This window comes from Lepidochelys kempii, chromosome 1 (assembly GCF_965140265.1).
Source record: "Lepidochelys kempii isolate rLepKem1 chromosome 1, rLepKem1.hap2, whole genome shotgun sequence".
Taxonomy (NCBI): Eukaryota; Metazoa; Chordata; order Testudines; family Cheloniidae; genus Lepidochelys; species Lepidochelys kempii.
In genome coordinates this window covers 202,918,145-202,944,243 of record NC_133256.1, presented here as the reverse complement: position 1 = coordinate 202,944,243, position 26,099 = coordinate 202,918,145, and the positions used below count along the sequence as shown (strand labels likewise).

Here is a 26,099-nt window from a genome sequence, read left to right as displayed (position 1 = left end):
TAAAAAAAAAAAAAAAAAAAAAAGCATTTTATCAAAAAATCTGATTTAAATTAAAAAAATCCAATTTTTTTTAAAAAAAAGAATTTATGGTCCATCTAGTCCAGTAACCTGTCTTCCGACAGTGGCCAGTGCCAGGTGCCCCAGAGGGAATGAACAGAACAGGTAATCATCAGTGATCCATCCCCTGTCACTCATTCCCAGCTTCACTGATTTTTATCCACACTGGTGCATAAGAGATTCTCTCATCTGCCTGAGGCCTCTTGCCCTGATTTATTCCATACAAATCCCAGGCTCAGCAGATGAAAAGAGATTTTTTTAAACAAGTTTTTTTTCCCCTGAGGTCAAATTAGTCACTTGTAGATGACTCTTGAATTTCTGGTATTTTTTTCTTATATCTGATTATCCTTCATGCTGTCTGACTAAGGTAGGGTGACCAGATAGCAACTGTGAAAAAACTGGACAGGGGGTGGGGGGTAATTGGTGCCTATATAAGAAAAAGTCCCAAAAAACTGGACTGTCCCCTTAAAAATGGGATATCTGGTTACCCTAGACAAAGGAGTTTTAAGGCATAGACCATATTACTGAGCCATCTAGATGCTAGTAACTGGGTTTTTGTGTGGGTTTTTAACATTCTTTACAGTTTACTCAATTAATTTGTCTCTCATTAATTTGTCTTTTTCCTTGTGGCAAACACTAGTTCTGAATTTTGTGGATTTCCAAAAAGCATTTGATAGTGTTGACTGAGAGTCACTGTGGCAGACAGTATGAATCTATGGAGTCCCCAACAAAATAATTCACATTATTAAAAATTTGTATCAGAATACTCAATGTACAGTAAAGATAAACCAGGAGCTCACTGACTAGTTTAATGTTAACATTGGCTTGAGACACTGTTGATTTTGTTTTGCGACAGACTATCAGTATGGAAACTGGCATTTCATGGATAGATGGCGAGCTTGGAGACTTTGACTTTGCAGATTACATCTGTCTCATAAATAATTCAGTTAAAGATGTTCAGTGAAAGACATTTGGTCTTGCAAATTCTGCCAAGCAAGTAGGTCTTACCAATAAATCAAAGATGGAAATTATGAAAATTAATTTACCCACCAATGATTTTATCTACTTCGAAGGTGAAGCCTTGAAAATCCTCAATGGATGTACTTATCTGGGTAGCACCTTAGAGACTAACAAATTTATTTGAGCATAAGCTTTCCGATGAAGTGAGCTGTAGCTCACGAAAGCTTATGCTCAAATAAATTTGTTAGTCTCTAAGGTGCCACAAGTCCTCCTTTTCTTTTTGCGGATACAGACTAACACGGCTGTTACTTTGAAACTTATCTGGGTAGCATCATTCATAATACTGATGAGTGCATGTTTGATATGAAGTCCAGAGTACGTAAAGCGGGTGCTGTATTTCAAAAACTTAACCGCATGGAACCCCAGTACTGTGTTTCAAAAACATAATCATATGGAACTCCTATGTGATTAGCAAAACCACCAAACGCAAGATCATTAGAAGCAATGTCCTAAGTGTCCTTCTATATGGAGCAGAGTCATTGAAAAATAATCTGTCCATTCAATGCAAACTAAACTTCTGTCCATGCACGTGTCTGCACAGAATACTCAAAGTAAAATAGATAGCTAAAATAAGGAATGAAGAGGTCCTAGAATGGGTACAACTACTTATATCAGTACAAGCAGTACGAAAGAAGAGGTGGACATATTTGGGACACCTTTTAAGAATGTCCGATAATAGGCTGCTTAAACAAGCATTTCTTTGGCAACCCCATAGCAAGAGATGGAGAGGCTGGTCTATAGGCAGTCTCCATAGCACAATAATGGATGAAGTGGCATTATTACATCTGAATATAAAAGACCTGGAAAAATGAGCCCAGGATAGGGACTGTTTGACGTCTGCCTTATGCACCTGCTGGTGTGGGAAGGAAGATGATGATGAAACAGTGATTCACCCACCTTCCCCCCAGAATAAAATTGAAATTAACATGGATATGTCTTATTTTTTAGTATTATTTGTATTTTATATCAGAGTTGCTCCTCGAGGCCTCAACCAAAACTGAAGCCTCATTGCATTAGGCGCACACAGTCACTGTCACAAAGAGCTGATGATCTAAACAGGCAAGGGTGGGGTGCGGAGGGAGAGGGGAGATTTCTATTTAGTTTGTCTTTCTAGCTAATCATTTATATTATGCTCCTCATCACAGTGTCTGAGTGCCTACTCATGTTACAGATAACCAGCTATCGGTTGTACTCAGAGATGGAAATGTTTCTCTCTCTCCTTTCCAGGGGCATGTCCTAAAGGAATATTTGGCTTTTTGGGAAAGGGGTGGGAGAAGCTTTCTTCTTTCCTCTCTTCCCATCAGTTTCCTTCCATGTGATTTATTAGTGCAGTTGCCGTTGCTGGGAGGAGGATGCTGTTACTGTGAAAGGATGAGTCTCACATTTCATCTCGAAGGCAGTGACATCATGGAAGAACCATAGATGCATAGTTTTGAAGGCCAGGAGGGACCTGTCTGAGTATCTAGTGTGACTTCCTGCATGGCACAGGTCATAAAACTTCCTGGAAATAATTTCTGTCTGAACTAGAATAATTCCTGTTTGAACTAATCCTTCAGGATGGAGTTGTATAGCCAAGGGGCTGCTACTGAGAAAGTTCTGTCTCTTGCTGCCATGCATCTTCCCTGTTTTGTAGACAGTTTAATGGTTTCTAATGAACACAGCTATTACAGCAGGTGAAGGCCACAGAGACAGAAGTCACATCTCTGGGTTAGTCCTGACCCATCCTCTTGAGGGTCTTTAATCAGCACAAGGTCCTTGAGTTTGATTCAGTATTAGATAGTGAGACAGTATAATGAGCCCTGTGCTCTAAAGACACAGGACAAATTCTCCTCTCTGTTACTTTGGTGCAACAACTGTGAAATCTCCAGAGAGGAGAGTTACTTGTTTGGATCATGTGACTTTCAGAGTAATTGCTGGCAGATGTATGAGATCTATGCATTGCTGGGGTTCAGTGCATGTGTGTGGAAGCAGAATAGGGATATGAAAGAGGGCATTCTCAGGCTAAGGCACAGGAGACTAAAGGTCAAGAATTCCCAAAATGACTGCAGTGGGTGGGTGCTCAAATTAATCATCATGAGGAGTCATCGATGTAATCACCCAGATGAAACTCCACATAGAAATAATTCTGTAGGGAGGGCTTCCTGAGTGCTATAGAGACTATTCTGACACAGCTTAAACCTGTTGATTATCAAGCCATGTTGCAAAGCCTTTCTATTCCCTGGCTTTTGACAACGGGGTGGCTTAGGGAGACTGTAGGTAGGCTAAGGAGGGATGGGATTTGTGAAATGGCAATGGGAGAGGGCGGGGTGACAAGCAGTCATGCTGTTTTATTGGTTTAATTTACATGACTTGCTCATGTGCTGCTGAAATGATTGGTGTCGTTTTTAGATTGCCAAATGAACACATATGAATAGGAATTTGGAGCAATCAAATTTTTGAATTGCTCCACTCCAGCTCTGCTCCGGCACCAATTGTGACAGCTCCGCTCCACGCTCCAACTCAAATTAATTTTTAACTAAATAAAAAAGTGCGTACTGTAATTTTGAAAAAACATTTTTATTCAGACTTTTAAAACAATTTAATGTAATCAACAATAATACAAACTAGAATAATTCATAATTCATTCTGTAAAAAATTATTGCAGCAATCAAGTCATGTTTCATAGCCTGCTGCAAATCATTTAAAATTAACTTTAAAGCCAAAAACAGTCGCTCTACACTAGCTTGAGTTGTTGGCATGCTCGAAGCAATTCTACAGGCAGCCTGAATGAGGTGTGGGTAGCTGTGGCCTCAAAAACAGACTTAACTTTTAGCCTACCAATAGACTCCATAGCCTCACAATCTTCCCCAAAAGTTTCTCGCTTCATTACAATTATGAATCAAAGAAACTTGCCGGCGTCTTTCTTGTTTATCCAATTCCTTTTAGAAGGTGTCATCTTCTGAAGAATTGGTGCTTGAATTATCTCCATTTCCCTGTGATGGTTGAAGACGTCTCAGGGATGGACGCTCAAACAAGTTCAGAGTGGAGAGGGAAGTTTGAGAACAGCCTGCTATTTCTGAAGGATGTGAACTTTCCGAAACTGCAAATTCGATTGTCGATGACTCATTTTGTTGTGTTTCGTTTACTTCAACCTCTTTCGCCAAGTTCAAATGTAGCAAAAGATTCTGTTTTTCAAGTCGTCAAGCAATATCAAGGAGCCCTTCCTTTGCCTTTGGTATTTCCCTTGAGGTAAGAAGAATCCAATACAGTGGGTCAACATAAACTCCAGCAAGGAAATTAATATTGTCAAAAAGCTTCTCTTCACATTTCTGCATGGAGGATAGAATTCCTTCTGCAATTTGTCCACCATTTTCTTGCAAGAATTTTGACAGTTTTCACCATTCCTTCATTAAAACTCCCAGGGTTATATCGACAGCTTGAAGATTCATGGTTATTTGGTTTGGCTTTGCCAAGAGGTCTCGCAGGTATTTCACTTCATCCCATTCAGCTTTTGTTAACTTGAGTTCTCTTGTTCCAGCAGCAGCCACTTGTTCACAGTAAGATTGAAAAACAAGAAGCTCATCAATCATCGCAAATGTTGAACCCCAGCGAGTCACAGTATCCAATGATTGAGTTACCCCACGTAAATCAAGCAGAACACTTGGAATACTTGGGGTTCGTAGTTTGACAATGACTTGTCAAATTTTTGCTAGAAATTTCTTCGCATGTTCTTTGTTCAGTCCATCCCAGATTGCCAACTGAAGAGTGTGAATACCACACCTCATCAGTTGGACTTTTGAGTAGTCCTCATGAAGCCATGTTGGAAATATGAGGCTAGGGTCATTAACCCATTGCGCAGCAGCATCCATGTTGAGTTTGATTTCATCCATTCCTTTAGTTCCTTCATCAGGCAAAATAGCTTCAGTTCTGTCCACATACCAGTTCTCAGAGGTAGAAATGGTTTTACTGTCCTCGCTGAAATTTTTGACGGCACACGTCATGTTTGCTGCATTGTTAACGCAGATGCTCAGCACTTGCATTTCACTGATCCCAAATTTTTCTAAAATAGCTTTTACTTGACTTTTCACATACGAAGAATTGTGACGCCCTTCAGTGTCAATTATGTCCAAGATTTTTACCACAGCTTTATTTTTTCCTTCTTCATAGTACTGAGCATTGATTGCAAGGAAATTTCTGTTTCCACAGGTTGCCGCATCCATTTTCAGGTAGCACAGCTTTTGCTCCAAAGCTTTCTTGAGCTCTTCGCGACCAGACTCAGCTGTGCTGACAACTAAATGATGAACCGCATCATGCCCTGTCAAAACGCCAAGCTGCCAACCCATTTCACCTGCAATTTTTTGGATCTTTTGTTCTTTAGCCTGAAGGTAGTGAGTGGTGTTGAACTCAAGCAAACCATTTCCATCAGCCCTTCACAGAAAGTATTGGCATCCATGGTGACTGTAACCTTTGAGGACTTCAAATATGAGTCAAGTTTTGTTTGCTTAATTTTGGGTTTCCTTTCAGATGAAGCTCCGCAAAAAATCTTTTCTACAGGAGTTTTCAAAGAGCCAGATGGACGTCATTTAGCTGCGTCAACCTTTTGTTTTGCCTCATCTTCCTGGTCCCTTTTTGTAACTAGAGCCGCATAGTTTTCAGAATGGTTACATTTTACATGCCGCCAAAGGCTGAAACTTTTCACAGCACTTGCTTCACTTGTCTTGAAGCTGCATGGTTTGAGCTCGCCATTCACTTCCTTTTCCACCTTGCACGTTGCAGATTTCTTCTTTGCTTTTCCCAAAAGCCCAAATTTGGGCTTTTCAAATTCTAAAGTAAAGACGTAGTTGAGATCCTTTTCCATAAATCGGCTATCAATCATGGGGGGCAGATTTGATTTTTTTGTGGAAGCCATGGCCAGATCTGCTTGTGCTGCTATTGCATCCAAATGTTTCTTGTTATGATCTTTGAAAAGCAATGAACAAAAGCATTACATTTTTTTTATAATGTACCTGCTTGTGATATCTTAACCAGTTAAGGTACTTTGAATTTATTTTGGATTTTCTGGACAAAAATGATCGCATTTTCTTTTTACACAAAATTATTATTAAAGTATATTTTAATATTGTAACATGTTTCTTGCAGTTTTAATGAAGTAAGAAGTATTTTTAATATACATAATATAAATTTTTATTTATAAATTGCAAGTTAGTTTTTCTTATGAAATTTTGCGGTAAAATATTCAAAATATTTTCCAAGTTTTTAATTAATATCTCAAAAACACTTTAATATAGATATATCAATGAAATTTGGTATGTGCCATAGCGTTAGTATGTGCTATTGCTATTCTACAACATTACTTGTTGGGAAGTAACGAGGCTACACGTTACAAGGTTGAAAATAAACTTTAATGGGAAAGCGGATTCAAATTGCAAGCACAGTCCTTTTAGTAAAGAGATCAAATTTCGAAAATAGGTTTTTGTTTCATCAGCCTGAATAGATTATACAAGATAGAACCTGTTATTTGCTCTATCTTGTATAATGTTTCCAGCCTGATGAAGAAAAAATATATTTCTGAAAATTTGCTCTCTTTACTAAAAGGACTGTGCTTGCAATTTGAATCCGCTTTCCCGTTAAAGTTTATTTCCAACGTTCTATCATACAACATCATTCAAATAAAATTATTTAAACTACAGGCATCGTGAACTGGGGGGACTGGGCCAATTTTATTTAATATTTTTTAAATCTTCGACTATTTCATAGAATCATAGAATATCAGGGTTGGAAGGGACCTCAGGAGGTCATTTAGTCCAACCCCCTGCTCAAAGCAGGACCGATCCCCAATTAAATCATCCCAGCCAGGGCTTTGTCAAGCCTGACCTTAAAAACTTCTAAGGAAGGAGATTCCACCACCTCCCTAGGTAACGCATTCCAGTGTTTCACCACCCTCCTAGTGAAAAACTAGTATTTAACAGATACAACCCTGGAATATGATTTAATGCTAAAACATGCATTTAAATGATACTCTTAATTTATTTTGTATAATTAACCGTTTCCGAGAAAACTGTTTAAAAATTTTAATCTGCTTAGAATGATACAAAAAATTTTACTTATTACTTATTTTTCAGCTTTGGAACCATAATTTTTAAATGTAATAATAAATAATAACCAAAAATTATTAACTTTATTATGGAACAAAGTAGTACTGGTCGTAGCCAGGGGCAGTCGACGACAAGCCTTTCTTGAAATATGAAATAAAAATGAGCAACCGCCAGTTCAGGATGCCTATGGTTTAAATAATTTTGGATAACGTAATATGGTAGCACATACTAATGCTAAGACACAGACATAATTTCATTACTTTATATTAAAGCGTTTTTGAGATATTAATCAGAAATTAACTTTTTATCACCTCCTTGAAGGGACTGTAGCTCCCTTAGGAAGAATTTTAGGACACGTGTTCACAGAAACATTTTTTCTTAAAATGACCTAAGGATTCACCCCCAAAATTGTGTTGGACATTTTCCAATCACTCTGGATATATCACAAAAATCACTCCTAATTTATGCAAAAATGTTTACTGTATATTTATATGCCTGCTGCACACAACTTTTTCAGTAAATTTAAAATTACAAACAACGCTACCAAAAGGCCGTTGAACAGATGACATATCAAATAAGTCCGCCAGAATAATACGGGAACATGTATAAATGAACAAATGTACCGGTAATGGGAGCCAGTGTGAGAAATGAGCGTAAGTGGTTAATATCTCTTGCGATATCATAATATATCAATAAACAAAAACATTAGTTTTTTGCAATATACCTGTTCGTGATATCTTAAACGTTGCGTATTGCATCACACTTTTCCGTAATCGCAGCACTCAGCACGTCTCATTGATCAACCCTTACAAAAGAAGTATCAACACATACTTATCTAACTAATCTACATGAGTATGTACTCGCCTAACCTTGGCACAAGGGTGGGAGCCGTCTGCAGTGTTGCAGGATGTCTGATAATTAGCTGATTCTTTAATAAAACATATCTCCACAAAACTTTGTAATTTTGTATCTGTACATTAAATCTTGATTTCGGCTGAAGTGAGAATAACTGTGACATATTACGTAAAGTGGTAAAGTAGATGTTAATATCAGTTGTTATACAATTTGAAACTTTTTGGCATCTTTAGGACTTTCTTGCTAAATATAATTCATTTTGGATTGAAAATGAAAAAAAAAAACTGGAGCAGTGGAGCGGTCAGGATTTTCTGTGCTCCGGCTCCACTCCAGCTCCAGGCAAAAACCTGCAGCTCCACTGCTCCGTGCTCCAGCTCCGTGCTCCGCTCCAAAGCCCTGCATATGAAAAGAGATGCCTGTGAGCACCCAGTACATATATAGCTTGGGATATTTCTATTCCAGCATTTTCACAACCTTTCATAACACTCAACATTTGGGCTGAAATTTTTCATACTTGGTGCCTTCCCCAAAGGTGTATTAGATTAGGAGGAGGAGGAGGAAAGTTTGAGGAAAACCCTTTTCTTCCCCCATTTTTGAGTTATGAAAAATTGAATAAAATTAATGTTTCCCATTGCAAAATGGTCAAACAAACAAATCGGAACCACATTAGGCCAGATTATCTTGTACCCAGTACAGTTCAGAGGTGTGGGGAGCCACCAGGGTTGCTGTTAGTCACCTTTGGGGCAGTCTGATCCTCAGGCTGCTGGTCTTGCAGAGAAACTTAGAACAACCTTAAGGGGCCATTCCTGCAGCTGGGGATTGCTAGAGTGTAACAGTGCTCTGGCAATGCTTCCTTTCTCTTGGCCCCATCTTTTACACTGGGGGTAGGGGGGTTGTCAGTAACAGAGATGGCATAAAGCTGGCTCAACACCACACGAAGATTCCGTTCTGCTGATTAAACCTCAGAGAGTCACTTAGCCGGGAGCACCAAATCGTAGAAATGTAGGGCTGGAAGGGACCTCAAGAGCTCATCTAGTCCAGCCCCCTGCGCTGAGGAAGGACCATGTAAACCTGGACCATCCCTGACAGGTGTTTGTCCAACCTATTCTGAAAAACCTCCAGTGACGGGGATTCCACAACCTCTCTGGGAAACCTATTCCAGTGTTTAACTACCCTCATAGTTAGAAAGTTTTTCCTAATATGTGATCTAAATCTCACTTGCCGCAGAGTAAGCCTATTACTTCTTTTTCTACCTTCAGTGGACATGGAGAACAATTGATCACCATCCTCTCTATAACAGCCCTCAACATATTTGAAGACTGTTATCAGGCCCTTCCTCCGCCTTCTTTTCTCAAGACTAAATATGCCCAGTTTTATTAACCTTTCCTCATCGGTCAGGTTTTCTAAACCTTGTATCATTTTTATTGCTCTTTTCTGGATTCCCTCCAATTTCTAAACATCTTTCCTAAAGTGTGGCACCCAGAACTGGACACAGTGCTTCAGCTGAGGCCTCACCAGGCCAAGTAGACTGGGGACAATTACCTCCCATGTTTTATGTATGACACTCCTGTTAATACACCCCAGAATTATATTAACATTTTTAGCAACTGCCTCATGTTGTTGACTCGTATTCAGTTTGTGATCCACTATAACTTCTTTTCAACAGTACTACTGCCTAACCAGTTATTCCCCATTTTGTAGCTGTGCATATGATTTTTTTCTTCCTGAGTGTGTAGTATTTTGCACTTATCTTTATTGAATTTCATCTTGTTGATTTCAGACCAATTCTCCAATTTGTCAAGGTCATTTTGAATTCTAATCATGTCCTCCAAGGTGCTTGAAACCCCTCCTACCTTGGTGTCATTTGTGAATTTTATAAGCATACTTTCCAGTCCATTAAGCAAGTCATTAATGAAAATATTGAATAGTACCAGATCCAGAACAGACTCCTGCAGTACCTCAGTAGATATATTCCCCAACTTTGACAGCGAACCATTGATAACTACTCTTTGAGTATGGTATTTAAAATCGTTTTGTATCCATTTTATAGTAATTTCATTTAGACCACATTTCCCTAGTTTGCTTATGAGAATGTTATGTTAGTGTCAAAAGCCTTACTAAAATCAAGAGATATCACATCTACAGCTTCCCCATCCAGTAGGACAATAACCCTGACAAAGAAGGTTGGTTTGCTATGATTTGTTCTTGATAAATCCATGTTGGCTATTACTTAGAACACTATTGTCCTCTAGGAGTTTGTTCCAGTATCTTTCCAAGTATCGAGGTTAGGTTGATTGGTCCATAATTCCCCAATTTTTCTTTTTTTCTCTTTTTAAAGACGGGTACTATGTTTCCCATTCTCCAGTCTTGTGGGACCTCACCTGTTCTCCATTTCTCAGATATAATCATTAATGATTGTGAGATTGTTTCAGCTAGTTCCTTCAGTACCTTAGGGTGCATTTCATCAGGCCCTGCTGAATTTAATACACCTAAATTATCTAAATGTTGTTTAACCTGTTCTTTTCCTGTTTTGATTGCATTCCTTCCTGGTGGTTGTTAATATTAATTATGCTGAGTATGTGGTCACCATTAACCTTTTTAGTGAAAATTGAAGTAAAATAGGCATGAAATACCTCATCCTTCTTGATATCATCAGTTATTAGCTCTGCTTCCCCGCTAAGGAGAGTACCTGCACTTTCCTTCATCTTTTCTTGCTCCTAAATTATTTAAAGAACCAGTTCTTATTGCCTTTTATGTCCCTTGTTATGTATAACTCATTTTGTGCCTTAGCCTTTCTTATGTTGTCCCTTCATGCTTGAGCTATTCTTTTGTTCTTACCCTTAGCAATTTGTTCATGTTTCCATTCCTTATAGGATTCCTTTTTGATTTTCAGGTCATTAAAGAGCTCCTGAGGGAGCAACGCTGGCTTCTCACTATTCTTTCTATCTTTCCTTTGCACTGGGATAGTTTGCTGTTGCACCTTTAATATTGACTCTTTGAGAAACTGCCAGCTCTCTTTGAACTCCTTTTTCCCTCAGATTTTCTTCCCATGGGACTGTGCCTACCAGTTCTCTGGGTCTGTTACAGTCTGCTTTTTTGAAGTCCATTGTCCTTATTCTGCTGTTGTCACTCCTTTCTTTCCTTAGAATCATGAAATCAATCCTTTCATGATCACTTTCATTTAAATTGCCTTCCATCTTCAAATTCTCTACCAACTCCTCCTTGTTGGTCAGAATCAAGTCTAAAATGGCTGTCTCCTTGGTTACCGCCTCCACTTTCTGAAACAACAAATTGTCCCTGATATATCTGGCCCATTGTGTTCTGAATGGGAGTACAGTGACGGTGGCTGAAGTTTGAAACCTGATCCTTGGCATGGGCAGAGACCTCCCTAAGGACTGGTGCCTTGGCTTGGCTTGCAGGGGCAGGCATGAAAATGTTATAAAAGGTTGAAAAATCACTTCTGAAAAATGGCATCTGCTAAGACTTTTAGTGGAGTGCAAAGATGACTACTCCTCTTGTGACCTCTCCACACATTCTCCCTGCCTGACCTGAGCAGGATCCTACTGCTGGGAGAGAGTGGGCATGAGGGGACATGTAAGTGTCATGCTACATTAAGTAGCAAAATCCTTCAGGAAAAAAACAAAAACCTTTCCCTTAATGGCCAGGACAAGAAAAAACAGCACTGGTGGGTTGGTGTAGGAAATGGATCCAATAACCCCTTCCCATCCCTCCCCAATGCACTGCTCCATGTTATGGCCCCAGTGGTGCTGTGCTGCATGGTACGTAAGAGGTACAGCCCCCCTGAGATGGCTCCCGCATGCCTTCTCAGTTGTGCTATATTCAGACCCTCCTTGGTCTGCTGGATCTGGGTCCTAAATATCAAAATCCCTGCTGATATGACCTTACTGCTGCATATTATAACCACTAGAACCCAGGAAAGGTTCAGCCAGTAGCCTCGCTTCACGGTACTGGCTAGGCCTGGTTTTCTGGTTAAATGTACAGCTTAATCTATTACTGTTTGTCCTACAGAGCATATGGGACACACAATGTGGCTGAGTTAATGCTGCTGTGAGGAACCTTAACGTCTGCATTTCCTGACTGTCTTGGGATTATAACTGTACAGCCTTCATACTGCATTAGTGTAGTGATTTGCATATAATAGGGAAGGACTCTGCCAGCTGAGTGCACTGGGGACTGCAGGGGATGGATCTGAACCAAAAGGATGACTGGCTCAAATACTTGTGTAATGGGAGAAAGCAAAACCTCAGATTGAAACACACCTGAACTCCAGATCTGGATATGAATTTAGTAGTTTGGGCTCTTTTCTAAATCCTTAGCTGGTATAAATTGGTGGAGCTCTTTTGAAGCCCAAGGAGCTATGTCAGTTTGAGGATCTGGCCTATATTTCCATCTAATCTAATCTCTCTAGGTATTTCTAAACCCTAGTCACTGGGTACTAGGCTCACACACAAGAGTAGATGCTTCTCTGATTTTTAAGCAAACTAATCAGACCAGTTGGCACAACACAGCTAAGCTGGAGACCTCTTGAGAACAGCTTGCTTGGAGGATTCCCACTTCTTCATGCTCCCAGTTATGATTGAATCACTTTCCCCTCTGGAAAAAGCCTTTTTCTTGCATTTCACGGTATGGCTAGAGCAGCCGTGTGATTAGAGGCCGTTATTGTCAGAACAGATGATGACCATGGCTGCTGCAGAACTGTCGTGCGACCTTCTGTCTAGCTCTGTAAATCAATTTGTGGCCACCTCAATGATTTTATTTTGCTATTCTTGATCTCACCAATTACAATATCCTTTCCTGGTCACTGCAGAGAGGCTCTGCCACCGTTTAATGGGACTCTCTCCTCTGAGGACCCTCATGAAAGATCTTCTCTCTGCCTAGTCACTGCTGACCTCATCTTCCTTTCCTTTATTAGTCCCTTACGTGCTGAGGAGCTGTGCCGAGTTCATTGAGACCCATGGCATTGTGGATGGAATCTACCGGCTCTCTGGAGTGACATCCAACATACAGAAGCTGAGGTAAGGGCAGGGGTCTGACTGCAAAGCGGGGTTCAGTGGCATTGCTCAGTACCATTGTTTGGGGCTAGTCCAGGCATAGACTTGTTGAATGTCGTCCCAAGGTAGTGTAATGAGGGCAGCAGGGCCCAGCCCTGGTAAAGAGGAGACCAGATTTAGAGAAAACCTTAGTTCCTAACACTGGTAAAGACCAAACACACTACTTTATGGAGACTAACTTTTGTCCCCCCAAAAGCACCCCACTCTGGGTCCATTAACGGAGTACTTTGGGGGCAGCCTAGGAGTAACCAACCTCAGGGGCAGTCCAGGAGTATCCAACCTCAGGAGAGGGTAGTCGCTGTATGTCAGTTTTAGGACCCATCAGTGGAGCTGTGTGAGGAAAACCAGAGAAGAATGAACCTGGAGCCTGAGCTTCAGGAGAAGATCTGGTCCAGGTTGCAGGTAAAAGAGGCAGATCTCTGCTTTCCAGCCTATAACATATTTCTCTTTCCCCTCTGCCTGTGACAGACAACTAGGCATGGACTGTTTCCAGCTCCTGTTCTTCCAGGCTGTTATATCTCTTTCTGTGTTGTTTCAGGCAGGAGTTTGGCTCTGATCAATGTCCAGACCTGACAAGGGAAGTTTACCTTCAGGACATTCACTGTGTGGGGTCACTCTGCAAGCTGTATTTCAGGGAGCTTCCAAACCCACTCCTCACTTATGAGCTCTACAAGAAATTTACGGTGAGCCTTTTATTCTTTTTCACAGCCCGGCATGCACATGTGTTTTGGTAAAGGTAGTTGGTTGTGTTTTAGTCTCACTCTGATGACCCCATGTCAGGGGTTTGTGTGTGTGTGTAGGGGGATCATCCATCAGTGCTCATGCACACTCCTGCTATCTTTTCATTTTGTCTGTTGCTGTCTCGCTCTTTCTCACTTTGTTTCTCTCTGTCCCTTCATTGTTTCCCTCATTCTCTTCGCTATTTCCATCCCTCTATCTTTGTGTTACACTGTCTCCTTCTCTTCCATATCTCCCTCTCTCATTCTGTTTTTTTCTCATTCTTTCTCTTACTCGCTTCCCCCCCGCTTTTTTTTCTCTTTGTCTCATTGAACCTTTCCTTCCTTCCTTCCTTCCTTCCTCTGGCCCTCCCTCCCTTCCTCCCTAATTCTGATTCTTTCCCCCATTGCTGTCCTTTGCTTGTAATTTTTATAACATGTGAATTCACAGGGCCTGATTGTCTGATGCACTGTGCAGTCATTTACACCTGTTCACAGCGAGTGCACAGTGGGTGTAAAATACTACATCTTGCAGATGTGCTAGTGTGCACTCAGTTTGCATTGATGTAAATTATGACACAAAGTAGAGGGCAATGGAAAATCAGGCCATAATGATCATGTCCTGGATACAAAGAGCAGGTGAAGGTGGAAACTGTTCAAGCAGAAATCTGTAACCTCATTTAAAGTAACTGTAATTCAAAGTGTAATAACTCCATTCTGCAAAGCGAATACAGATTATGTGTGGATACAAGTAGGAGCAGACTGCTGGGGGCAGAAAAATAGACAATGACCCTTGCTGCTGAGCCTCCCTAAGTCTGTGCTGGTGACCATAGCTGGATTTCTAAAAGAACTGGACAATTTGATGACAGTTAATATTTTATTTTTGGCACTGCAGATAGTAACACCTGTAGTTAAGGTTGCCTGATGCTTTCCACTATAAAACCCTGCATTCATTTGGTTATAACTTTGCCAATCTTTAATCATTTGGGCTGAAATTTTCCACGCTGGCTGGCTGACTCATATTGAATGTTTTTGGAAAGTTTCAGATAAAACAGTTCATTCATTTCTCAGAACGATATTAGGGAAAAGTACATTGTATTGCCCATGTTCAAAAATTCTTAGAACTGTTTTGTTGAGAAGCTTTGGTGTCTCCCCTTAACTTTGAAGCAGAGACTAGAAATTCGGCAGGGGGATCACTCTGGTGTCAGGAATGCTAGATATTATAGTGATGAGCATGGTATATGAATGTATGTAGAACAGAAAAGCCTTTTGTTTTCCCCTTGAAAATATGTGCAAGTTGGCCAAGTTTTAAGTCTTTGAACAATCTCAGTTTGCACTTGCTCACTAGAGACTTGTTAGAGTTTGGCAGCTAAATTCTCCAAAGATTCCATCTGTATTGAGCATGCTCTAACTAAGGGCTGCAGGGGCTGAACAGGACTTTCCCTGCAGTTACTTCTCTTGGCTGCCCAGGGACAACTATCATGCCCGACATAGGAACTGAGAGCAGGAAGATGGTCTCTCTTGTGCTTTCACTGCTGGGCCCAGGCAGGAGGACAAGAAGGAAGAAAAGGCTGATAGGATATGCAAAGGGGTGAGGAGCCGGGTCTGGGGGGGTAGTGTGGGAGGAGACTGGGATAAGGAGTAGAGGGGATAGAGAACTGGGATGATTAAGATTTGGCAAAGTTAAAAGCAACTGAAAACAGGTTCTTATTACAGCTGTGTGAAATTGTTCAGCCAAAACCTTTTTCGGCAAAAAATGCAAGATTGGATGACACTGGAACGTTTTGTGAATTTGTGTTGATTTTGCCAAATTGTGTAGGTAAAATAATTTTAAAAATCCAAAAATGTGAAAATGTTTCATTATGACATTTTTTAAAGGAAATGTTTCATTTTTTCAGCTCTAAATGACTTTTTGTTTGGAAATTTCCTTCACATTTTTTTTTAAATTAAAATGTGAAAAAAACATTCAAAATCAAAATGAAACATTTTGTTTCAGGTCAAATGAAATATCTTTTTTTTGACCCGAAGCAATTTTTTTTCAAGATTTTGATTCGCTGAACATTTTGAAAAATGTTGGCTTCAGGGTTTTATAATGGGAACTGTTGGGCAGCCTTAACTATAGGTATTTCTACTTACAGTGGGTAACTCATTTGACTAGAAATACTAACAGAAGCCCCCAAAAAAGAAACTATTCCCCAAAGTCTAGCGAAAACCACCAGATGGGGAGTCTGGTTGAATGTAGGATGGGTGCCCCAGTGCCTAGACAGCAGGGTGTGGGTGGGAGGCAGGGATGCCTGGTAATCCCACCCTGTCTGCCTCACTCAACACTGTGTCTGAGGAAGGTTAGGCACAGCTTTGAGTCACCACAGTAATTCAGACATTAGTGTCTCAGGATAGGAAAATTCTTAATGACCAGAGAGGGATTAGCCTTTCGGCTTCAGTGGTATCACATTTATAAATGCGATGACCCTGCCATGGCATTGCTGCATATTTACCTTTGCAGTGTGACACTCCCTCTTGCTCTGGGCCTTCACCAGCTCATAATCCAGTTCTGATCGAGTTGGTGACTCTGGCACTGACAGACTCATTCTAACACTAGTGTAAAGGGACTGATTGCTCCATCGAACCAATTCAAAAACAGAAGGCCACACACCTTCTTCTTTCCTCAGTTTTACTCCACTTGCTAGCCAGAGGTTAGGAGGAACAGGGTACCAGCTGAGCACACCCAGTGTGGTCAGTGTAGTAGAAGGGTAAGAGATCATGTCTGTCCTTGACTGTGTATCTGAAACTCCCTGTCTCTTTCCAATTTTTTCTTCCCATTCACAAGGTGAAAGGTGAAACAATCAGCAATTAATGCTACATTTGAAAAAAATACATTAAATAAAAGCAGTTGGCTTTTCCTGGGATTCTGTGTCCTCTCCTTCTTGATGCTCCGAATCTATAATTCCACATGTTGAAGATGGTGCCCCATGGTTTTGTAAGCCATGCCATGGGTTTCTAGCTCAGTTGGCTGAGAAGTATGGCTGTTGAGTCTGAGTCAGTCATGACATCACATGAATCAGCATTTGCTTGCTGTCTGTTTCAGCTTCCTTTCCTAGAACCTAGAAATGAAATGTGTGAGCCAAAACCCAGCTGATGTCTGATGTTTCAGATTTGCATCCAAATGTTTGGATGCTTCTCCTGATCCATCTTTGGTCAGAACCAATGGCCTGGAAATCTCACATGAGAAGCGTAGGATTTATTGTGCTTCTTCTCTCTCGAATGATGGAAACAGGTTTTTTTATAGGTCAGTACTTCCACTGGTGGATTGAAACAAAAATAATCAGCTGAGATGGGTCTGAGTTGTAAGATTTAAATCTGGAGTGGAACTTCCCCCAATTCAGGAGTTTTCATCTCTGGGTTTTCAGTTCAGCCCATAGCAGAGATGGGGTCAGGCACAAAGCTCAGATTTGGATTTCCCAAGTTCAGAGGTATCAGAGCTGTCTTTTTATCTGGGACTATCTCTGGAGCTGAGGCTTGTGGAGATAAAAAAAAAATGACAGGTTAACTTTCACCCCACTAACTTCTTTGAACCTCAGAAAAGGCTCAGTTCCTGCTTTGAATGAAGATTAAGGTTAGAGCTCATTTAATCCAAATAAGGTGTCCGTCTCTCTCTCCCCATCAACTGTTTTGACATTGGAGGCAGGCTGGTGGTATATGAACACCTGATCTCTCTCTATATATTCATTATTGCTGCAAAGCCCTCTCCTCGATCGATGCCTGATTAATGGTATATAAGTTTGACAGCACACGTGTACCATGTCAGTGACATTAAAGGACTTGTGTTGGTGATCCTGGCTATGCTCTTATTGGTGAGATCATTGGTAACAATGGTGAAGGTATTGACTGATGACATTGTTGATGCTTCTGTTGCTTGGTATGGTAATTGTGATGGTGGTGGTGTCTATGCACCTGTGGTTGTGGGCTGACAACAAAGATCAGAAATAGGTTCAAGGCACAGAATTCAAATCTGGGTTCCCAAAGTGGGGGCTGCTTGGATCCCGGCATGCAGTTCATGCCCATCTCTGGTAGCGAAATTGATTATGGCAATTTACATGTGGTTTTGCATAAAGGATGGCTGATAGTGAAAAGAATAGTGACGAGAATAGTGACAGCAGAATAAATAATGGGAATGTAGTAGTGACAGTGAAAACACAGGAAGGGGTTTCTGTGGTTGTGGTTGGTGATTTCAAATTAATTATATTTAAGCAACTGATGGTTAGGAAAGGCTTGTTTTCTTCATCTCAGTTCTAGATTTGCTGACGTCCTTATGTAGGCAAAACTCCAGTTGGCAGGAGCGGTCACCGTGTCTTTCTTTGAACTCACTCCAACCCCCAGCAGTAGCAGAGTGGGCAGGTGGATCCTAGATAGCCTCACATTGTTTGAAGTTCCTAGTGGCTTCTCCTCTCCCATTGTAATGTTGAAAGGGAATAGCTGACAGAAGACTAACAATGCAGAGAAGAACTCTCAGGAATTCAGACAATAAGTTCTTAAATCTCCTCTCAGCTCCTGCTTTGCAGAGAACTGCCGGGCTAGTGGTGGTGGGGAGGTGCCTCACCTCCGTTTTATCTACGCTGTTCCACTCTAATGGCTAATGCAGATGTTTGTTATTCTGTCTATGCAATTGTATTTCTAGGCACCTGTCATTGTAGCTCATCTAAAATACCTCATCATCACAGGAGCTGCTGTATCTACATACAGTAGATAATAATGCTTGTTTTTATTTATAAATTACTTTGCCTTTCATGCCCACAAGTCCCAAGCTGTTTTCATTTCACAGGGTTTAAAAAGGACCCATTTTTTATTTGTTCTCAAACTTTTTTTGGAAAAAGTTTCAATATTTTTCATTTGTTATTTATCATTTCCTCCTCTTTTCCTTTCATTTATTTTCCCTCTCTTCCTCCACCCGCTCTCCGTATTTTTTGTTTTTTTTCTTTCCATTTTTCTCCCAGTCAGTGTGTGTGTGTGTCGGGGTCGGGGAGGAAGGGGAATCAATTTTCAAAAATGAGTGGGAGGAAGGAGGGGAGGGAGAAGGCAGGAGTCAAAAAGAAGAAAAAGGAAATACATCTCGCAGCTGAAGATCTCAAAGTGTTTAATGAATTAAGGCCCAGACTTTCAGCTGTGAACTGAAGGAGACTAGGGCTCTATGCCCCGCAGTGAGGTGGGTAAGTATGGTTATCCTTACAGGGAGGTGAAGTGACTTGCCCAAGGTCTCACAGAAAGTCAGTGGCAGGACTTCCTACTCATAGCTCTGTAATGTAATGAGACAGTGCTCCCTCTGACACCTGCCAGGCCTCTGTACACGTCTCTCTCTGTCACTTCCTCACTTCCTCTAAATCCATCACCTCAATGGACTATTTCCTTTCTCTCCACAGGAGGCAATATCTCGCTGCCCAGAGGAGGAGCAATTGGCCCGAATTCAAAATGTCATCCAGGAACTTCCACCATCACATTACAGGTAAGAACTCAGCCGTTGAGGCTGTGGGGATCCATACGGTGTCTCTTAGCTGTGGGAAGGATTCTCTGAAACAGCTTCAGCTTCGGGGAGGAGCTGAGAGGTGGGTTCATTCATTGCCACCAAATTCAAGAGCAATTCACCTGTCCTCTAAATAAAATTAAACAGATCATTGCATTATGTGTCTGAAAGAGCAACCAGCCCTTTCTAGCTTCCGTCAACCCGGCTCTCCCTCCCAGCTGCCATAACGTATTTGGCCAGTTGCTCAGTGCTGTCCAAGTGGGAGAAGGCAATTAAGCACGTGTATTTAAGCATACAATGTGATCTGAATTTCCACAGCCACCATATGCATCAGTAGCCCCCTTCTTTCTGCTTCCTACTGACCTTCCTCCTCAAATTCATTTGGGTTGTGCCACATGAAGCCATCTGCAATAACAACATCCACAGTGTTCTGCACCACTGCTCATAAACTCTGACATCACAAATCGCTGCTCTGGCTTTGAGCCATGGTGCCCATTTTGCCAGTCTCATATATACAGACCCCACAGTCACTGCGGGAGACTGAAACCAGTACTATCAGCACCAAAACACAGGCCTCTACCTCTTGAGCTAAAGGAGCATTCTGTTAGCAGATCTTATATGGCAGACTGCTGTAATCTCGCGGGCTAGCAACTAATGGGAGACTTGATCACATGTGCAGGAGCTGAAGACTTTTTCTTTATCCAAACCAAATGCTTGCAGGACTCTGGAATACCTGATCAAGCATCTGACTCACCTGGCCTCCTTCAGCAACATGACCAACATGCACACCAGGAACCTGGCCCTAGTGTGGGCACCTAATCTCCTCAGGTACAGTAAGGACTTCTTTTCACTTCACTCTTAGGGGAGCGCTGCTGAGCTACTGCTGGATCATCTAAGAGTGAAACTGACCAGACAGTAAACAGAGACTGACCAGTTAGTCACAGACCGAGCCCGCTGAGAAAAATGCAAAGAAATAAACAGCATAAATAATAGTGCAAAGTAAATATCATTTAAAAAATTCTCCCAAGTTGAATAACCTGAGGTTTTACTAATAATATCCAGGGAAGGAAATCTATGGATTTCTAAAAACTATATTCTTTTTGACAGTGTCCATTTAAAAATGAGGCGTTTGCTCATCATTATGGGATTGAAGCAACTGTTTTCAAAATATGGGTGATTGAGTTTGATAGGACAGAGCAATGAGTGACTCGGGAAGGGGAGATAGTGCTACATGTTATAGATGACTTGAATCCAAATCCATTTTGGTCACAAATGAAATGAGTTTGAAGATCTTAAGATAGTTGCTAGTGGACGTTCGCTGGTATCACAAGATCACCAAGCAGTTTTTCGTAATTTACCATGCGTGAAAATCAATGCTGAGAGCCAATCCTGTGATTGGATCAAATGTTGAAACTATTGAACATTGCAAAGTGGATGTTTACTACTCAGACATTTCCATTCCAGCTTCTGTCCTTCTTGTCAAATGACCTGAAGTCTGTTTCCTTTGTAATGCAAGTCCCAGGGAGGACAAGAAAGCAGCAGGCAATGCAACTGCAGTCTCCTTACATGGTTATCCCTTTGGCAATGCCCCAAACCGTTATCTAACAAACCACTCATTAACTTTACAAAGGATCCATTGCCCAGAGATAATTTCTTCAGTAACACTTTGGCATGTCAAGATAAGGAAGGTTTTTCTGCTGAGAGAGTGAGAATGCAAGAGTGCTGGGTGGAGTGAAGGAAGGGACAGGGACTCATAGACTCATAGATATTAAGGTCATAAAAGACAGTCATAAAAAATAGCAGGAAAAAGAAGAACCCAAGACATGGAATTCAAATCTGCTCTTCCCTCACATTTGATTGGGTTCAGTTCTGGTGGTTTGGCTTCAAATCCACCTTACAGAGATAAGCTCAAACCACAAAGTTTGGAGCTGGAGCCAAAGTCTGAGGGGGTGCTGGGCCCAGTGTTCGGTTTAGTCTCTAAAAGGAATAGAGTAAGAGGACCGAGAGAAGGTGGGAAAGGAAAAATAGAATGGTGGAAATAGGAAAAAGAAAACTTCTGATGAATAAAATTAGTTAAAATGCAAAGGGGAGAGGAAATGGAGAAAGCAACACAAAAGGAAAAAGGAGAGATGAGAAAGGAAATGGGGAAAGAATAAAGAAAGAATGGAAAGTTAAAGAGAGAATAAAGGACTGGAAGAGTAAAAAGAACAAGACTCAGAGCAACAGTGGGTAAAAAATTCCTATTCCAGAACATTCCTGCTGTATCAGGGAAAGGTTCCACCCATGACCTACTGGGGAAGGTCAAAGCAATTCTCTCCCTCACATACTGTATCTTAGGATGCAGGGGTTTTATTGTATTTATGGCTGCTCCCCCTGTGGTACAGGTCGAAGGAGATCGAGGCTGTTGGCTGCAACGGAGATGCAGCTTTCCTGGAGGTGCGAGTCCAACAGTTGGTGATTGAGTTTATCTTGAATCATGTGGATCAAATCTTCAGCAACAATATAACAGCCAGCTCCATGGAGAATGATGGTAACTACCTCCCCTGCCACATACGCTAACTGCTGGCCGCTCTAACCCTAGCCCCATCCCCTCCCACCAACACCCCAATTTCAACCCCGTCCTTTCTCATAGATGCTCCCAAACCTTCTCACTAGTACCCTAGCCCCTCACTGACTGTAACACTTCTCACCAACACCTCAGATCCTTCTCTTCAACATCCCCGATAGTCCCTACCAAAATGCAAACCCACCCTAAACCTTCTCACCAATGCCTGACCCGACTAATCGTGACACTTTTCATCAACTCCCTCCTCACCAGCGTGACAGTACTCCCAATCCCAACATTAACCTTTCCCATCGACGCTCACGGATCTACCCTTGATATTCCAATCCATCCTAACCTTAGCCACCCCACTTAGCTCTTCTCACCAATGCCTAGAACCCTAAACCTTCCCACCAACAGCCTGAGCCCAGCCTAAAATCTTCTCCTTGCAATGTCAGGCCTTCTCCAATCATAGCTCTTCACACCCTTGTCCCCATCTCTGTCGACAGCCTTCTCCTCCCTTTGCTTGTCATGTCTAATCCCAGCCCTTCCTGCCATCAAAAAAACATGTCCAAAACTACAGTGTGTGCTTTGCATGGCATTCGGATCATATGTCTAAGGATTTGCTGCTTTATAACTGGTGGCATTATTTCATAAACTGAGAATTTGTCCTGGACTTCAGCAGAATTGGGAAATACTGTTCTTGTTACTCAGATACAGGCTTGTAGAGAAAGTGCTTTTAACGGGGGCTCTTGGTCCTGATTAGCCTCACATAACCTCAAAAATGTGCACCCCTATAAGTTTGTAATTCTTTTCAGCTTTTATTTGAGCTTTAGGGGAATTTTTAGCACTTAAGGAAGTGAGGGACTTACCATGTTGCCTAAAGACACAGTGTAGGCAGTGGCTATGCAACCTCCCCACACCCAGCTCTGTCACTACCCTTAAAGTCCTCTGCTGGAAATCACCCGCTCAGAGCTCCAGCCCTGACCTGTGGACACCCCTGTTCTTCCAGTGCTAATGCAATGCCTATGGCCTTCTGTTCTCCCATGGCAGAGGTTAGAGGCTGCAGGATGAATAATTCTGCCCTAGGATTAGTTCAAATTGGCACAAATGTCATGATGGAGTAGTGACTCACCAACATAAAGGGTTGGTGATGCGTTGCAGAGCCTTTGATCTCCAGGTCACCAGTTCAAATCTGGCCTGTTTTGGTAGTGACTGAACGTTGTTGCCTGCTAACAGCTGTGTGGAGTCCTGTGAGGAATACACGGACGGTCTTAGTCCAGTTCTTAGTGGGGAAGTTCCCATATCACAGAAGCCACCAGCACTGGCCCTCATTGATTCCCTTGTTCAGCAGAAAGGCCAAAATTGATTAGACTGTAGAGGCTGAACTCCCCTCCCACTCTGAGAGGAGGCTGGCCCATTGGTGAGGCAGTGTGTGGGAAGCTAGTCTTGCTGTTGCCCACACAAACAGGGGCCTTCACTCTCCCTGATTGTCCTTTTGCCAGAACAAAATTAATTATGAAGGAAAAAGTAATGTCACTGTTCAAAACAACCCCCCTAAACAAACAGGGAGAAAGACTACAGAGTAGAGACAAGGGCCAGCCACAAAGTTGGGATCTGGATCTGAACTTCCCCAAAGTTCAGGAGAATTGAGATCCAGGTGTTTTGGAGGGACACACATCTTTCATACTCAGGCTTCAGCAGCAGCCAGTAGAGCACAATACAGAGTGTGGCTAGTGAGCAGAGCCTTGTTGGGAGGCACTGCAGTCTGATGAAGAAGATTGCTGTGGAGACAGAGGACACATTGGACAGGCGCATCTCTAAGCAAGTGATTTTCCCCCTGCAAGAGGTGATCCTGTGGAGGAAACATATGAGAACCCTTCTTAGGTTCTCCCTTCAGGGCTTGAATGTTCTTTTTTCCTTTTCAGAGAATATGCCTATTGTGAAGAGTCTGACCCTGCCCTCTGCCTCCCTGCCTATGAAACTGGTGAGTCTGGAAGAAGCTCAGGCACGGAGTCTGTCAGCCTCCCACCCTGCCCGGAAAGAGAGGAGAGAGAACAGCTTGCCTGAAATTGTCCCAGTCACCGGATCCCTCTTCCACACTGTCGTTGACCTACCCGACAGCAAGTATGTGCCCAGAGAAAGCTGAAATACAAACCGATGAAAGCATACCTCCCCACGGTCATGAGTTTGGCGGGACTGTCCCGCTTTGATTCCCAAAAACCTCCTGTGCTGACTGAAGTGGAACATTTCCCGCATTCGGTGGCGCCCGCAGCTGTACACACCATTGGCTGGGCCAGAGCTAGCGAAGACAGTGCCTTCAGCTGCTCCAGGGCATGCTCAGCCCCTTTGGGCGTGCTCAGTGGCTGCAGGGGAGCACAGGGATGGGGAATGATACTGCTTCTGAGTGGGCTGGGCGGGAAGACAGGGACTGAGTGTGGCGCACTCTCAGCAAGTGAAGCTCTGGTGACGGTGCCTGCAGCTGGGGATGGTGGTGACCAGCTGTGTCCCACTTTAGCCATTTGAAATGTTATGTGAAAGACAGAATGCTCCCCCTCCTGCTGCACGCCCACTCCCTACATTGTGATCCCCTTCTCCACCCATCGATGAACATACCAACACCATCGGGGTTACTGTGCTCCCATCTCCAAGGAGAAGAAATCAGTCTGTCTCTTTGCAAGCATTGAAAATGTGATCATACAACTTTTCTAGGTCTCTGTGTTCTCATACGTCCACCATTCCTCAGCACAGAACCAGGCAGGCCCATCCTGTAAGGCAGCTGCCTTGACTTCCCTGAATCTGCCCAACCTGACTGAATATGAAACAGATCTTGAAATCATTTGTTGTAAGAGCTCCTCCTGCTGGTGGCTGGTTTGAACTGCAGCATGAGGTGTCCATCTGCCTAATTCAGTAGTTTTCAACCTGTGGTCTGCGGACTAAGATTTCCAACAGGTTCCACAGCTCCATTCGAAATTTTTTAGCAGCCCACAAATGAAAAAAGGATTTAAAACCACTAGCTTAGTTGTAAAAAGAAAAGGAGGACTTGTGGCACCTTAGAGACTCACAAATTTATTTGAGCATAAGCTTTCGTGAGCTACAGCTCACTTCATTGGATGCATTCAGTGGAAAATACAGTGGGGCGAATTATATACACAGAGAACATGAAACAATGGGTGTTACCATACACACTGTAAGGAGATTGATCAGGTAAGGTGAGCTATTACCAGCAGGAGAGTGGGGGGGGGGAAACCTTTTGTAGTGATAATCAAGGTGGGCCACTTCCAGCAGTTGACAAGAACGTCTGAGGAACAGTGGGGGCGGGGGGAATAAACATGGGGAAATAATTTTACTTTGTGTAATGACCTATCCACTCCCAGTCTTTATTCAAGCCTAAGTTAATTGTATCAAGTTTGGGGGAATAAACATGGGGAAATAGTTTTACTTTGTGTAATGACCCATCCACTCCCAGTCTTTATTCAAGCCTAAGTTAATTGTATCCAGTTTGCAAATTAATTCCAATTAATGAATTGGAATGGAATTGGAATTGGAATTAATTCCAATTAATGAATTGGAATTAATTTTCAAACTGGATACAATTAACATAGGCTTGAATAAAGACTGGGAGTGGATGGGTCATTACACAAAATAAAACTATTTCCCCATGTTTATTCCCCCCGCCTGCCCACCTGCTGTTCCTCAGACGTTCTTGTCAACTGCTGGAAATGGCCCACCTTGATTATCACTACAAAAGGTTTCTCCACCCCCCTCCCCGGCCCCCGACTCTCCTGCTGGTAATAGCTCACCTTACCTGATCCCTCTCCTTACAGTGTGTATGGTAACACCCATTGTTTCATGTTCTCTGTGTATATAAATCTCCCCACTGTATTTTCCACTGAATGCATCCAATGAAGCGAGCTGTAGCTCACGAAAGCTTATGCTCAAATAAATTGGTTAGTCTCTAAGGTGCCACAAGTACTCCTTTTCGTTTTGCGGATACAGACTAACACGACTGCTACTCTGAAACCTAACTTAGTTGTATGATTCACTGTGTCCCTTCATGCAAAGAGAAGAGCCACTAGGACAAATATCACTCCTGCTGTATCACTACGAGTACATCTACACTGCACACTCCTCATGGCAGCGTGTAGAGTACATGCCCTGCACGCCCCGCTAGTACGGGTATAAATAGCAGTGTAGATGGTGAGACAGGAAAAGACTCTGAAGGGAGAAGAGAGCGGGGAGCTGCTG

At 42.2% G+C, this 26,099-nt stretch overlaps 1 protein-coding gene across 2 annotated transcripts in view; it reads left to right on the top strand.

Annotated features, from left to right (window-relative positions):
* Positions 1–26,099, top strand: part of ARHGAP31 (Rho GTPase activating protein 31) — a 91,702-nt gene that overhangs the window by 49,734 nt on the left and 15,869 nt on the right. For both annotated transcript variants that reach the window (XM_073308932.1, XM_073308922.1), the window contains exons 2-7: positions 12,940–13,042; positions 13,617–13,761; positions 19,209–19,291; positions 20,030–20,137; positions 21,694–21,839; positions 23,780–23,978. In XM_073308932.1, the coding sequence (XP_073165033.1) occupies positions 12,940–13,042; positions 13,617–13,761; positions 19,209–19,291; positions 20,030–20,137; positions 21,694–21,839; positions 23,780–23,978 (784 nt within the window). The remainder of the gene's footprint in view (positions 1–12,939; positions 13,043–13,616; positions 13,762–19,208; positions 19,292–20,029; positions 20,138–21,693; positions 21,840–23,779; positions 23,979–26,099) is intronic.